Source organism: Hyperolius riggenbachi, chromosome 1, assembly GCF_040937935.1.
Source record: "Hyperolius riggenbachi isolate aHypRig1 chromosome 1, aHypRig1.pri, whole genome shotgun sequence".
Taxonomy (NCBI): Eukaryota; Metazoa; Chordata; class Amphibia; order Anura; family Hyperoliidae; genus Hyperolius; species Hyperolius riggenbachi.
The window spans coordinates 487,034,375-487,050,302 of record NC_090646.1 but is presented as its reverse complement, the minus strand read 5'-3'; the positions used below and the strand labels follow the sequence as shown (position 1 = coordinate 487,050,302).

General features: G+C 47.3%; 1 protein-coding gene across 1 annotated transcript in view; it reads right to left on the bottom strand.

The window, feature by feature from the left end:
• Positions 1 to 15,928, bottom strand: part of LOC137522232 (myosin-7) — a 105,165-nt gene that overhangs the window by 77,235 nt on the left and 12,002 nt on the right. The window contains exons 3-6 of the mRNA XM_068242267.1: positions 10,900 to 11,043; positions 8,540 to 8,696; positions 4,659 to 4,686; positions 3,904 to 4,012 (exon numbers count right to left, since the gene is read on the bottom strand). Coding sequence (XP_068098368.1) covers positions 3,904 to 4,012; positions 4,659 to 4,686; positions 8,540 to 8,696; positions 10,900 to 11,043 — 438 coding nt within the window. The remainder of the gene's footprint in view (positions 1 to 3,903; positions 4,013 to 4,658; positions 4,687 to 8,539; positions 8,697 to 10,899; positions 11,044 to 15,928) is intronic.

The following is a 15,928-nucleotide window of genomic DNA, read 5'->3' as shown; positions in this document are numbered from 1 at the left end:
TATTTATGTTTTTTTTTTTAATTGTCATTTTTGTATGCAAAAAAAAAATATTTGGGTACTATGGAAGAATGTGGGAGGGAAGGAACTAATTTTAAATGTAAGTGTGGGTCTTTTGTATTAGCATAAATGTATGTAGGTGTAACTTTACTATTTGTCCTCGCATATTATTTCCTATTAGTGTACTAACAGTATGCGTACAGGAAGTAATGCGTGGACGTGTTACTTCGGAAGTTACAATGACGCCGGCATCTCATTGATGCCAGCGATTATTAACATGTGTACTTAGATTAATGCATGGGAACTGCATTGACAGGGGCGTAGGGCCTGTGGTCGCAACGGTCGCCACGGCGACTGGGCTCGGCTCCTGAAGAGGCGGGGGAGGGGCCGGGGGGCCCATGTCTTATTGTAGTGCCGACCGTGCGGCCCGTGCGCTCTATTGGGAGGGGGGAGCCGCAGCCGCGGGGAGGGCAGCCCGACCTCTCCCTCCCTTCCTCTCCCCGGGCCCCCCCTTTCAGATGCAGAGTTAAGCGGCGCACGGAAGCGCTGTAGGCAGAACTCACCTCCGTCCCTGTGTTCCAAGCGCCGCTGATCTCCTCCCGCTGTATAGATGCTGATACACACTGCTTCCGGCTAAACAGGAAGCAGTGTGTAACAACATCTATACAGCGGGAGGAGATCAGCGGCGCAGGGACGGAGGTGAGTTCTGCCTACAGCACTTCCGTGCGCCGCTTACTCTGCATCTGAAGGGGGGGGGGGGCCCGGGGAGAGGAAGGGAGGGAGAGGTCGGGCTGCCCTCCCCGCGGCTGCGGCTCCCCCCTTCCTACCTACCTACCCTATCCTGGGGGGCAGCTACCTAATCTAACCTATCCTGGGGGGGCAGCTACCTAATCTAACCTATCCTGGGGGGGCAGCTACCTAATCTATCCTGGGGGGGCAGCTACCTACCTAACCTATCCTGGGGGGGCAGCTACCTAATCTAACCTATCCTGGGGGGCAGCTACCTAATCTAACCTATCCTGGGGGGGGGGGGGGCAGCTACCTAACCTATCCTGGGGGGGCAGCTACCTACCTAACCTATCCTGGGGGGGCAGCTACCTACCTAACCTATCCTGGGGGGGCAGCTACCTAACCTATCCTGGGGGGGGCAGCTACCTACCTAACCTATCCTGGGGGGGCAGCTACCTACCTAACCTATCCTGGGGGGGCAGCCACCTACCTAACCTATCCTGGGGGGGGCAGCTACCTACCTAACCTATCCTGGGGGGGGGGGCAGCTACCTACCTAACCTATCCTGGGGGCAGCTACCTACCTAATCTATCCTGGGGGGCAGCTACCTAATCTATCCTGGGCGGCAGCTACCTACTCTAACCTATCCTGGGGGGCAGCTACCTACTCTAACCTATCCTGGGGGGCAGCTACCTACTCTAAACTATCCTGGGGGGCAGCTACCTACTCTAACCTATCCTGGGGGGCAGCTACCTAATCTATCCTGGGGGGGGCAGCTACCTACCTAACCTATCCTGGGGGGGGGGGGGGGGGGCAGCTACCTACCTAACCTATCCTGGGGGGGCAGCTACCTAATCTAACCTATCCTGGGGGGCAGCTACCTAATCTAACCTATCCTGGGGGGGCAGCTACCTAATCTATCCTGGGGGGGGCAGCTACCTACCTAACCTATCCTGGGGGGGCAGCTACCTACCTAACCTATCCTGGGGGGGCTACCTAACCTATCCTGGGGGGGGGGGGCAGCTACCTACCTAACCTATCCTGGGGGGGGCAGCTACCTGCCTAACCTATCCTGGGGGGGGGCAGCTACCTACCTAACCTATCCTGGGGGGGGCAGCTACCTACCTAACCTATCCTGGGGGGCAGCAACCTACCTAATCTATCCTGGGGGCAGCTACCTAATCTATCCTGGGGGGCAGCTACCTACTCTAACCTATCCTGGGGGGCAGCTACCTACTCTAACCTATCCTGGGGGGCAGCTACCTACTCTAACCTATCCTGGGGGGCAGCTACCTACTCTAACCTATCCTGGGGGGCAGCTACCTACTCTAACCTATCCTGGGGGGCAGCTACCTACTCTAACCTATCCTGGGGGGCAGCTACCTACTCTAACCTATCCTGGGGGGCAGCTACCTACTCTAACCAATCCTGGGGAGAAGCTACCTACTCTAAACTATCCTGGGGGCAGCTACCTAATCTAACCTATCCTGGGGGAAAGCTACCTAATCTATCCTGGGGGGCAGCTACCTAATCTAACCTATACTGGGGGGCACCTACCTATCTAACCTGGGGGCACTTACTTGTCTAACCTGTATTCGGGGCACCTAGCTAGCCTATACAGGTGGCAACTATACTGGCTACCTATATTGGAGTCACCTACCTAACTAACCTATACTGGGGGCACCTACCTATCTAACCTATGCTGGGGGCAACTATTCTGGCTACCTATATTAGAGGCACCCACCTAGCTAACCTGTACTGGGGGCACCTATCTATCTAACGTATCTAACTTATACCGGCGGCGCCTGCCTATCTAACCTATACTGGGGGCAACTATACTGGCTACCTATGCTGGAGGCACCTACCTGGCTAACCTATACCGGGGGCAACTATACTGGCTTACCTATGCCTGGCTACCTATACTGGGGGGACCTATAGCTGGCTATAGGGATTCGGATATGTGTGTGCGTCGGGTGTTGCCGGGGAAGGGGGGCTGTTGTTGCCGTGGGGGGGGGGGCACATCCAGATTCCGGAACGGGGCCCAGAGGTTTGTAGCTACGCCACTGTGCATTGAATACTTTTGAGCAACAAGATGTGTCACCAATTCTGCTTCTGTAGCAGCAAAATTACTGCCAGTGTTTGCCAATTGTAAGAATACAAAGTGAATGTAAACCTGACGTGGTTAAGAAATTGAGCACATCCCCAGCAGGGTCATTCCTTCCTTCTTAATCATTATTATAGCAGAATAATTCCCACTGGTAAGATCATAGAAATCCAACTGTCAGAGCAGAGTGGCCTGGAGCACCCAGATGCAGTGCCAGCCTTGCCCCTCTCCACTCATGGGGCTTGATTCACTAAACTGTGATAACTCATAGGGCTTGATTCACTACGTGCTAACCCAGTAAGCACGCCTAAAAGCTTTGCACGTGCAAACTAGGGTGCACATAAAAGTTTGTGTACGTAAAGTTTTGTGCGTACTGCTTCGCGTGCAAAATCACATGCACAGTGCTAAACTTTACACGCGCAAACTCTTACGCGAATCCAGTTTGCACGTGCTAACTAGCTTTTCACTGGCGTGCTAACACTTTTCACGCTTTAGTGAATCAAGCCCTAATCACGGGCGCGCAAGTGTTTTCGCGTACAATCGCGAATTTTCACACGCAAATATTTGCGATTGTGCACGGAAATTTGTGATTGCAGGCAAAAACGCTAGCGCGGCCGCGATATGAGTTATCATGGTTTAGTGAATCAAGCCCATAAAGTGATGTCAAACCCTGCCCACCTTTTCCTTGGCACAACTTGCTAGTGAGGAGAGGAATGGGGGAGCCAAATGGCTACAGCTCTCTCGGGACCAGCAAGCCAAATCCACATTCTAGTGAGTTTAGTATGGGCATTTTTAATGAAACAGGTTGCTTCAACACGTAGGTTCTACTTAACTTTGCGTGCCTGCAAGTGCCAAACCACCCTGCAGAAATATAATGATGCATTTATAAAGAGTTAAGTATTTCAGGGTTTAGAAGTGGTATGGTTTCTTTACAAAAAAGTTTTATAGCCACCTCTAAATTGTATTATTATGGGTTTTAGGTGTAAGGAACTATCACAAATCTTGGACTTCTTTATATTGTTAGCATTTAAGGATTGTGGTATAATGATTTATATTTATTGTTTCATGCTCACCTTGCCTGTTGGACCAGCATCTTTTTTGCGATCACCGATGGCAGCAATGACAGCAAAATACTGGATGACACGCTTGGTATTCACAGTCTTCCCAGCACCAGATTCTCCACTAATTACAGCAAAGTAGGAACAGAGAATTAGATGTATTTAAAGGGGCCCATACACTTATACTATTTCCCGCCGATATACATCAGATTCGATCACTGTGATCGAATCTGCTGTGAAATAGTTGCGCAAACGCTGACCGAATGATCGCTTTCTGTTCCGAAATCGATTGTTCCCGTCGATCTGTCCGTGCAGAAGATTTCGCTCGATCACCGGTGGGTCGGGAGTGTGTGTTGATAGCGGTGTTTGAATGTCTGACGACCGACGCTAGCTGCAATACATTACCTGATCCGGCCGGCGCGTATCCCCTCTGTCCCCGCTGCTCCTTCTCCGCTGGGTTTCGGCAGGCATCACTTCTTCCTGTTCCGCCAGGAAGTGTAAACAGTAGAGCGCCCTCTACTGTTTAAACTTCCCCCAACAGGAAGTAAAGTGAAGAGAAGTGGAGACCAGGGGATCAGGTAATGTATGCGGGGGGGTGTGGCGGCAGCTTCACAGATGGTGAATCGATTACATGCTGAAATCGATTCACAATCTGTTTGCAGTAAAGGCAGCCATACGATCCCTCTCTGATCAGAATCGATCAGAGAGGGATCTATCTGTTGGTCGATCTGATGGCAAACATAAGTAGACAGACAAATTAAATTACATACGTGATAAGGATAGACTGATTCTCTCGATCTGTAAGGAAGAAAGGTGGAGTTACCAATGCTGTCACAATGGAATAGAACGAAAGTAAATAAAGTCACAGTAAAGGGGCCCATACACTCAGCCGATTTTCTGGCCGACCGATCGATCCCGATCGATCGATCGATTGATCGTTTGCAAATCGGTTGGCCAATCGACCGATCGATGGCCGATTTCGATGGATTTCGATGGATTTCCATCGAACTGGCAGGGTGGAAAATTTAGGTCGATCTGGTGAGATTGCTTATCAGTTTGCATTGGCCTTAATGGAAATCTGATGGCAAAAATACGCCATCAGATCGAATTTCAATAGATTTCAAACTGAAATCTATTGGAATTCTATCCTGGTAAAAAATGTTCTAAAAACGCATCAGATAGATCATCAGATGCATTTCTTATTTATCTGCTGCCAATCTGATGAGTGTATGGGCACCTTAAGGTTAGGTTACACAGGCTAGACATGCTTGGCCAACACATTGTGTGTACATGAGTCCCCCGATGCTGCCTAGAGATCCGGCGTGCCCAATCTTTAGTGACAATAATGCTTAACCAGCCCCAAGCGCATTGTTCTCCCTTCATCCGCAAGTAGCTGCTCCGTTGTGCACCGTGCATTGTCCCTCCTCACCCCTTTATGGCAATGGATGTGTTGCTAGCGATGCCTCTGAACAACACTCAGCCCAAACTGTCGCCCAAGGGATCAAGTCATGATTCCTGGTGGTGACAGTATTAGTGCATGTGTACTTCATGTTACCATTATTTTATTGTAGTAGCTTGTTTCTGCTTTCTGTTATAATTATTAGCAGGAAGTGATGGTAAACATCGAGATGCTAATAATTCTGGTTTACATGCACATTTAATGCAAATTCCATCCAATGCTTTTCCTGCCGATTTTGATAAGATACATACAATTTGGATTAAATTAACAGGCATCTCATGCCACCATACACAAATCAGATTTAAAGGGAACCTGAGAAGAGGGGGTATAAAAAAAGTATACATTCCTGGGGCTTCTCCAGCCCCCTCCAGGCTGATCACTCTCTGGATCCTCCTGCACTGCCTGGATCCTCCGCAATTCGGCCCCGAAAGTTCCTCGTCTGGGGCATACTGCACAGGTTCCGACTGGCCCATATGGAATGACTTTCGGGGCAATATTGGCCTAGGTATGTATAGTTTTTTGTACCCCCTGTCTCAGGTACACTTTAACCACTTCAGCCTAACTGGACGAAAATTTTCGTCCAGTTAGGCTGTGCGCACTCCCGCGGGTCGCGCGCGCTCCCATGGGCTTCCCCGTGCGCGCCCCCGCTGCTGGCCGTTAGCCCACCGATCAGTGAAAGGGATTATAAATCCCTTTCGCTGATCGGACCCCCCCGGAGAAAAGCCGACAGCGTCTCTTCAGACGCTGCGGCTTTTCTGAGCTTTGGTCTCCTTTCTTCTGCCTGGGAGCGAGATCGATCGCTCCCAGGACTTTTTGACTTTGGCCATCTTGTGGCCAAATAGCAAATTACACCAAAAACACACGTTGTGTTAAATAAATACATTTTAATACATTAAAAAACCCCTGTTTACCTCCAACACCAAAAAATACCCACATACAAGTTTAAATAAAAAATAAAAAATTACAATAATAATAATAAAAAAAAAACATAAATAGTTACCTAAGGGTCTGAACTTTTTAAATATGCATGTCAAAGGAGTATATCAATATGATTTATTAAATTATGGGCTTCTAAATAGTGATGGACGCAAATTGAAAAAATGCACCTCTATTTCCAAATTGAATATCGGCGCCCTACATTGTGATAGTGACATAATTTAAATGGTGTAATAAGCGGGACAAATTGGTAAATAAAGTACATAGGTTTTAATTATGGTAGCATGTATTAATTTCAAACTATAATGGCCAAAAGCTGAGGAATAATGATTTTTTTCTATTTCTTTCTTAATATTCCTGTTAAAATGGATTTACAATAAATTAATTCTCAGCAAAATGTATCACCCACAGAAAGCCTAATTGGTATCGAAAAAAACAAGATATAGATCCATTAATTGTGCCGAGTAGTGATAAAGTTATTAGCAAATGAATGGGAGGTGAAAGTTGCTCAGATGCAAAAAAATTTCAACCCTGTGGGCTTAAGTTTAGGAAAGAAGGTTGAGATTACAGGACTCTCCAAAAGACTTAAAAGATCAGTCAGGGAAATCAATTGTGGAAGATCGAGCTAATGCAGAAATTTCAAATGCATGCTTTGTATCTGTCTTTACCAAGGTGATACCATTGTGTCATAATACAGCTCTGGGTTGTTCCCAATCTACCTAATTTTCCCATGAATTGCCTAACACAGGAAGATGTGCAGGCACGGTTTAATAAGATCAGGATAGACAAGGCACCTGGCCTAGATGGCATCCACCCCCGAGTATTAAGGATGTTGAGTCCAGTTATCAATATGCCACTTTATCTTATTTACTAGTTCTCAGTTCCCTATGACTGGTGTACTACTAATGTTTTTCCCTTATTCAAGAAAATAAGTAAAATATGAAGTAGGAAACTATAGACCTGTAAGCTTAAAGAAAATTTGTGTTAACACTTCAAACAGACCCGGATTTACATCACAGGAGACTGTAAGCACGGATGTACTGGCACCTTATACTTCGCTATCCAAGAACTTACAAACCCCACAAACCGCACTGCAAGTGTGCTCGCTGCCCCAGCTGTCACTTCTCCCTTACTTCCCTTGCCCGTCACAGGTAGCTACAGGTGCCCCTTAGCATTAGATAGCCAGATATACCCTCAGTATTAAGTTACCCCCGACCTATGGGAGATCTTGGAATGCCGACACCCGGATGAGTAACCTCTCATCTACTCAGGACTCTGCATAGGGAAGGAGGGAGGCGCTCTGGGAGGGGAGTAAGCCGCTTCTCCAGTATGAGGCGCCTGTAGGCACGTGCCTACAGTGCCTTATGGTAAATCCAGCCCTGACTTCAAACGTTGTATTAATACTCCATCCTACTACCAATTACTGAATCTGAGAGAGCCTAAGTGCTTTGAGTCCTATGGGAGAAAAGCGCTATAGAAATGTTATTGGTGTTGTTATTGTTGTTAAAATCGGTAACACCCCCCCCCCCCCCCCCCAAAAAAGAGAAAAAAATAGCCCACAACCCCTGTTGAGTACTTTCCTCAGAAGGTGGAAGCTTCTGGATCTATATCAGGCTTCCCCCATCCATTTCACCCTCCGGGATTCAGCACTGGCAGCCCCCCCCAACAGCTGTGATGTAAATATTTATATTCTGCACTCCTGCGCAAATAGCTGAGCCCAATCAGGTCCACTCTACTGCAGTACCTCCTGAGGTAAGTATCCCCCAGGGCTGTTTTTTTGTTTTTTTTGTCTCAAATTACCTTTAACTTCAGTAATGTGTAAACTGTCTAAAATTATCCTAAGGGATGCTATACAAGATTATATAGCATAAAATAATCTCATCGCTGTTCATCAGCATGGGTTTACTAAGGACAGATCTTGTCTCACCAACATGCCCAGCTTTTATGAAATGGTGAATGTAAATTTAATTTGTGACTACACCTATTATTTTCTGACCATTTTCTTCCATCCGGTATTTTAATTCAGAATCACTGAAAGCACTTATCTTTATTTAATGTATGGCTACAGATGTACATCAAAGCTGGATATCAGAAGAAGATGAAAGTGGGGAGTCTATTCGCTGATATGTAGCATTGATGTTCAGCTGCTGGCATCATGATTCCACTACAACACAGAGCTCAAGCATCGATTTTTGTCTGAAGATAAACTTCTATAGTCAATCTGCTAGTCATCCCCTCTGCTCTGCAGTATCTGACCTGTCAGCATGTATTGATAGGCATTATCAGAGATGGAGAAGATGTGTGGTGGAGCTTCACTCCTCTTCTTCCCCCGATAAGCAGCCACAACCTCTGCATTGTACACAGGAAGCCACTTATAGGGGTTCACCGTCACACAGAACAGCCCCGAGTATGTCTGCAAAAAGAGAATAATACATGCAATTCAGCATTGCAAAGATATTCAGACATGCAAAAATTTCTTTCTAAAAGAACTAGTATATAATGTAAATCTAACCGTATTGCCAGACTTCAATCGGTAATGAATGCGGCAGCCAGATTGATACATTCTTCTCATCGCAGCGCCTCTACAACTCCGCTCTGTAAAGCCCTACACTGGCTCCTTATCAGCTTTAAGATCAATTTCAAAATCCTGTGCTTGGCCTACAAATCAGTGCACAAGACTTGTCTGACCTACATCTCCGATCTTGTCCACAGGCACATACCAGCCCGCCCCCTCCGATCCTCCAATGACCTGCGCCTAGTCGCACCATGCATATCTCACTCCCATGCACGATTGCAGGACTTCACTAGGGCTGCCCCCACTCTCTGGAACTCGCTCCCACCAGCCATCAGAATCGCCCCCACCTTTAATACCTTCAAACACGCCCTCAAGACTCCCCTTTTCATGCTTGCATACCTCTCTATACCAGCACCATAACACATTCTGTTGGACACCCTCTCAACAGATGCACCTATTGGGCTTGATTCACAAAGCAGTGCTAAGTGTTTGCACGCCTGTGAAAAGCCATGTATCACGCCTAAAGTTAGTTTAGGCGTGATAAATAGCATTCGCATGCAAAGTCCCGTGCGCAAAATTTTGCGGGCACGCTGCACAGTGCGCATGAATTGTCGCATCGCGGTGCGACGAAAACGGCGTACCCGATGCGCCTATAAGGTCGCATGGAGTGCGACCTTTTTACACCCCATGCGACCTTATAGGCGCATCGGGTGCACCGTTTTTGTCACACCGCGATGCGATGATTCGCGCGCACCGCGCTGTGTGCGTGCAAAGTTTTGCACATGGGACTTTGCGCGTGATGTGATTTTAAAAAACGGTGCTAACCTACTTAGCACCCTGGTTAACACACCCAAAGTCTTTTGTAGGTTAGCACCGCTTTGTGAATCAAGGCCATTGTCTCCACCCCCACCCTTTAGATTGTAAGCCTCTGGCAGGGCCCTCCTCCCTAGTTTTTCCAGCTTGATTATGCAATCTTACTTTCAATCACCCCTCTTGTGGACTAGAACAGTCTCTATTTTGACCTATGACACTGTACTTTTACCAAATCATTTGCATGATCTTGTTTTGTTGTGAGTTTCCTGTATGTCCTACGTTGCATGTTAACCCATTTATCTATTGTGCAGCGCTGCGTAATATTTTGGCACTTTATAAATACAATTAATAATAATAATACATTTCATATGATCATATTGATAAGCGTCAGTGTTGTACAGTAGAAAGGAACTGGAGGAGATGCCTACAAACAACATGTTTTGGGAATGAGGGATTACAAAATGCATTATTTGTAGATTGGACAATGTTTGAAATTACAAAGTGATTATGTGGCACAGATGCCTAGCAACAGTTATGACATAAATCCACAGCTATTAAATAAACTAATTAAAAGGTCTGTGTGGTGTTGCTGGCTATAGGTGAACTGCCTCAGACATCTTTCTGTGAGGTGATGCTGGTGACAGGTGTGCTGTGTCAGACAACAATCTGTGTGGTGATGCTGGTGATAGGTGTGCTGTGTCAGACAACATTCTGTGTGGTGATGCTGGTGATAGGTGTGCTGTGTCAGACAATGTTCTGTGTGGTTATGCTTGGTGATAGGTGTGCTGCGTCAGACAACATTCTGTGTGGTGATTCTGGTGATAGGTGTGCTGCGTCAGACAACGTTCTGTGTGGTGATGCTGGTGATAGGTGTGCTGCATCAGACAACGTTCTGTGTGGTGATGCTGGTGATGGGTGTGCTGCGTCAGACAACGTTCTATGTGGTGATGCTTGGAGATAGGTGTGCTGCGTCAAACAACGTTCTGTGTGGTGATGCTGGTGATAGGTGTGCTGCATCAGACACTGGTGATGGGTGTGCTGCGTCAGACAACGTTCTGTGTGGTGATGCTTAGTGATAGGTGTGCTGCGCCAAACAACGTTCTGTGTGGTGATGCTGGTGATAGGTGTGCTGCATCAGACAACATTCTGTGTGGTGATTCTGGTGATAGGTGTGCTGCGTCAAACAAAGTTCTGTGTGGTGATGCTGGTGATAGGTGTGCTGCATCAGACAACGTTCTGTGTGGTTATGCTGGTGATGGGTGTGCTGCGTCAGACAGGTGGCACTCACATAAATCATCCAGGCTGCATAACGCTCTTTGAGGTTGTACAGCACGGCTGGCTCATTCAGGAAGGTCAGCATGGCCATGTCTTCAATTTTATCAAACTTTGGGGGGTTCTGCTGCATCAATTCGCTGTCTTTCACAGTGATGGTCTGCAATAAAACACATCTGTGTAAAGGTAAACAGCACTACAGAACACAGGGAATATAACACAATTATGCAACACTCACTTGCTGTTTTGTTTCTTACTCAAGACAGCTACAATGTATTAACCACTTGCCGACCGCACGCTTATACCGTGCGTCGGCAAAGTGGCAGCTGCAGGACCAGCGACGCAGTACTGCGTCGCCAGCTGCAGGCTGATTAATCAGGAAGCAGCCGCTCGCGCGAGCGGCTGCTTCCTGTCAAATCACGGCGGGGGGCTCCGTGAATAGCCTGCGGGCCGCCGATGGCGGCTCGCAGGCTAAATGTAAACACAAGCGGAAATAATCCGCTTTGTTTACATTTGTACGGCGCTGCTGCGCAGCAGCGCCGTAAGGCAGATCGGCGATCCCCGGCCAATCAGCGGCCGGGGATCGCCGCCATGTGACAGGGGACGTCCTGTCACTGGCTGCACAGGACGGATAGCGTCCTGTGCAGCCCGGATCACCGGGGAGGGGACAGGTAGGAGAGGGAGGGGGGAATTTCGCCGCGGAGGGGGGCTTTGAGGTGCCCCCCCCGCCAGCCACACGCAGGCAGAAGAGATCAGACCCCCCCTGCACATCATCCCCATAGGGGGGAAAAAAGGGGGGCAATCTGATCTCTCTGCCTGCACCCTGATCTGTGCTGGGGGCTGTAGAGCCCACCCAGCACAGATCACTAATAACCACGCTGGTCCTTAAGGGGGGGGGGGTAAAGGGTGGGTCATCAAGTGGTTAAAGAGGAACCATAACGACATAAAGTAGAATGCAGTAAATTATTCAGGATACCCACTTTTCCTTTAAATATCCTGGTTTCAGCATCAGCTATACTTCCTATAGCTATATACAGTATTGCTCTATACTGATTTGTAGCCCTGTCCTCCCAAAATGGCCTCAATTCACTAAGCTTTATCAAACAATTTATCAAACGTTTGATAATTTCACACCTCCCAACATTTAAGTTGTAGAAAGCGGGACACTTAGGCCACACCCCTGGCCACACCCCCAACCCATAGTCACGCCCACCAAAAAGTTTTTGAAATAAATATTTTTAATAAATAATATGAATTACTCCTGAAAGGGGAGGCGCCTGAGGGTGCCAGTGGGTGGAGAGGAGGGTGAGGGTGGCCGTGGGTAAGCAGAGAGGGGAAAAAAACGATCGAGGCACCAGCCCGGGGATGCGGTATGCGGCATGGATGGCCGCAGCCATTAAATGATGAGACAAGATGAGATCCCGGTACGCACGGAGAGGCAATGGTAAGATTTACAGCCCGCTCCGCTGCGCATTTTTTACTCTGCAGGCAGAGGGGACACTGGGGGCACATTAGGAGGGAGGGAGAAATTTAATGGCGGCGGCCATCCATGCCGCATACCGCATCCCTGGGCTGGTGCATCGATCGTCCTCTCCGTGACAAATGCACGCTGCCCAGTGACAGTGTGAGGGAGGGCTCAAAACGGAACTGCCACGGCAAAATCGTGGCACTTGGACCCTATGGATAATTTACCTCATGAGTAAAACCTAATTTTAAATTCAATAAACAAACAAACAAACAAACACAGAACATTTATATCGCGCTTTTCTCCTTGCGGACTCAAAGCGCCAGAGCTGCAGCCACTAGGACGCGCTCTATAGGCAGTAGCAGTGTTAGGGAGTCTTGCCCAAGGTCTCCTACTGAATAGGTGCTGGTTTACTGAACAGGCAGAGCCGAGATTCGAACCCAGGTCTCCTGCGTCAGAGGCAGAGCCCTTAACCATTACACTATCCAGCCATCCACTAAGGTGGATCCAATAAGGTGTTATAGATTTATTTAACATTTTATCGCTAGAACATTCGATAAATCTTTAACACCTTAGTGAATTCAAAATTAGATTTTACCCATGAGGTAAATTATTAAACGTTCGATAAAGTGTTTGATAAAGCTCCGTGAATTGAGGCCAATGTGGCTTGGCCTAAGCTGTTTATTATGTACAATCCCCCCCCCCCCCCCCCTCAGTTCAGTTCTTATAACTCAAAACAGTAACTAAAACTTAAACTAAAACTAACAGGTACCATGTAGTGTTCTCGAAAGATCTCATCAAATTGACAATCTTATCCCTATTAAATGTTCTTTCTATGAAAGCCTGCCAAGTTTTGAAAAATGTTCCTATGGTTTTAGATTTTTGTCTTTCCAAGTTCAAACATTCCAACTGGAGAAGATGTTTCAGCAAATCACTTAGGTCACCAGCCGTGGGTGGGGAGCTATCTAACCATCTTTTCATTACTGCCTTTTTAGCCACTAGCAACACCATGGGCTTGATTCACTAAACCGTGATATGACAAATAGCACACCTTATCAAAAAAATCACACCTTATCAAAGATATCACACCTTATCAAAGTTAACACGCCTTATCAAAGTTAACATGCCTTATCAGAGTAGCATAGCGAGCACTACGAACCCGCAGGAGCTCAGGGCAGGACAAGTGCCATTGCCAATTAGCAGGCATAAATTCATCGCTCTCGCCTCAGGAAGATAGTGTCATATTGCAACAGGATCTGGATAGGATGGCTATATGGGCACATACATGGCAGATGAAGTTCAATGTTGACAAATGTAAAGTCATGCATTTTGGTCGTACCAATGGTCTAGCACCATACAAAATAAATGGGATACAGTTGGGGACATCAAACTTGGAGAAGGACTTAGGAGTACTCATCGACAACAAGTTAAATAATCGTACTCAATGCCAAGCCGCTGCAGCTAAAGCGAACAAAATTTTGGGATGCATTAAAAGGGAAATAAAAACTCGAGATGCTAGCATAATATTGCCCCTGTTTAACTCTCTAGTAAGGCCACATCTGGAATATGGAATTCAGTTCTGGGCACCACATTACAAAAAAGATATTGCAGTTTTAGAGCAGGTGCAGAGACGAGCTACAAAATTGATACGTGGGATGGAAGGTCTCGCTTACCAAGAAAGGTTAGATAAACAGAGGGCAATATAATAGCTTGGCGGATGAGCTTTTTGTCCCTAGGCCTTCTCAAAGGACTAGAGGACATGATCTGCGCATGGAGGAAAAACGTTTTAGCCATTTATTTAGGAAAGGGTTCTTTACAGTAAGAGTGATTAAGATGTGGAATGCATTGCCACAGGAAGTCGTTATGGCAAACTCTATACCTGCATTTAAAGGGGGCTTAGATGCTTTCCTTGCTTTGAAAGACATCCATGGCTACAATTACTAGTGTCACAGGAGCCCTCAGTGGCTGACCGCACTTAGCCTTCTAAACGGTGCCAGCGCACAGATCGTGCGAACTCTGGTCGCAGTCAATGCGCAGGAACCGTTAAGAATTAGCCGCAGACAACTCAGAAGGGAGCCTGTGAGACACGGGTGATTACAACTCACACACTAGTTCATGGGATCTGCCACCACCTCTGTTTCCTGAGACAGAGGAACTCACTAACTGACTAGTCCTGCGAATAAAACGGTTAACACACGATATTCTGTCTAGCCAACAACAAACAAACAGTAGCGTATCTTCAGAGACCCGGGATCAGTTCTGTGTGTGCTGATAAGCAGGATAGCGGAACAGTGAATGACTTGGAGGAAGTCTTTATTCACAGCAATATAAATAATTAATATATACAGACAATTATTAAAATCAACAATTATTGAAACAGTAATAGCCAGTATGAAAAATAAAAGAAGGGAGAAAAGTACTTAGTTCCTGGAAAGATGTCCTTTTGTGAGAAAATCGTCAAGTTCAAGCAAAACGGTTTCAAGTTCTTAGAGTTCTTTGTTGCAGAGTAAAGTTCAGCAAGATTTAGAATCCAAACAAAATGGAGGATGTCCTTTGTTTTAGCTCTGGCAATATGGCCACCACTTGTTCCTCATAGTGGCCGTGTGTCCTGAAGATGGTAAAGGGAGGAATGATGCCCTCCTGCTGGCCAGGTGCTTTTGATGAAGCTGGTTTGGGGGTGTGGCAATGCCGGCCCATCTGAGTCACCCACCAATGACAGTTCATTCCCTCTGAGAGATTTTAGAGCTAAACTTATGAATTGCTGTAACTCCTGAACCATACATGTTACATTTAGGGGGGTAACAGCTTCAGACTTGTTGGAAAATACAGATTAATATGACATCAGACACGGCTAAGCCAGCGGGTCAGGCTCCTGAGAAGATTCATATCTCGATAACCGGACGGTCTATCCCAAGGAATTTCATATCAGCACGATGGCCAGATTTTACCGGACAAGACGATATGAATTTTATAGCTGTGCGACATACGGTTTTCGTATGCCGACAGGAAATCATATCACCCATGCTTTCCTTATGGCCCATGCTCGGTGCCGGATCGGCTGGCTTTCTATGGCCCCCCTGTGGAGACAGTTTCCTGGTCCTTTTCATGGGGACATCTGCTGTAGGGGGAATGAGCTGGGCCCCACAGGGAGTCCAGCCACGTGCGACATTCCGGAGGGGTGAGGGGACTGCTTTGGCTCACAGGGGAACAGATCTCTGGATTTAAAACAACACAAAAATGTCATTTTCGGATCGCTTGCCTGACTACACAGATCCGACAGGGAGCGATCAGGAAAGCGACTGTGAATTCTCTAGATTCACCTGCGTTTCTCACGGCTATTCCGTGACACCTCCCTTTCCTGACGCTGTGTGGAGGGTTGTCAGCAAGACATCCGTCGTAGCAGCCATTGGCGCTGTTGGGCCTAGTTCCCCCTGACACCAGGACAGCCCATCAGCGTTCCGGTGTCGGCCAACCTGGCTGACGGGTCTCGGGTTGCCGGTGCGGCAGGGAAACCTATTGGAGCCTGTGGCTCGGTTCCCCTGGACCGGTCGCGGTCTGCTACCCTCAGGGTTGACCCAAC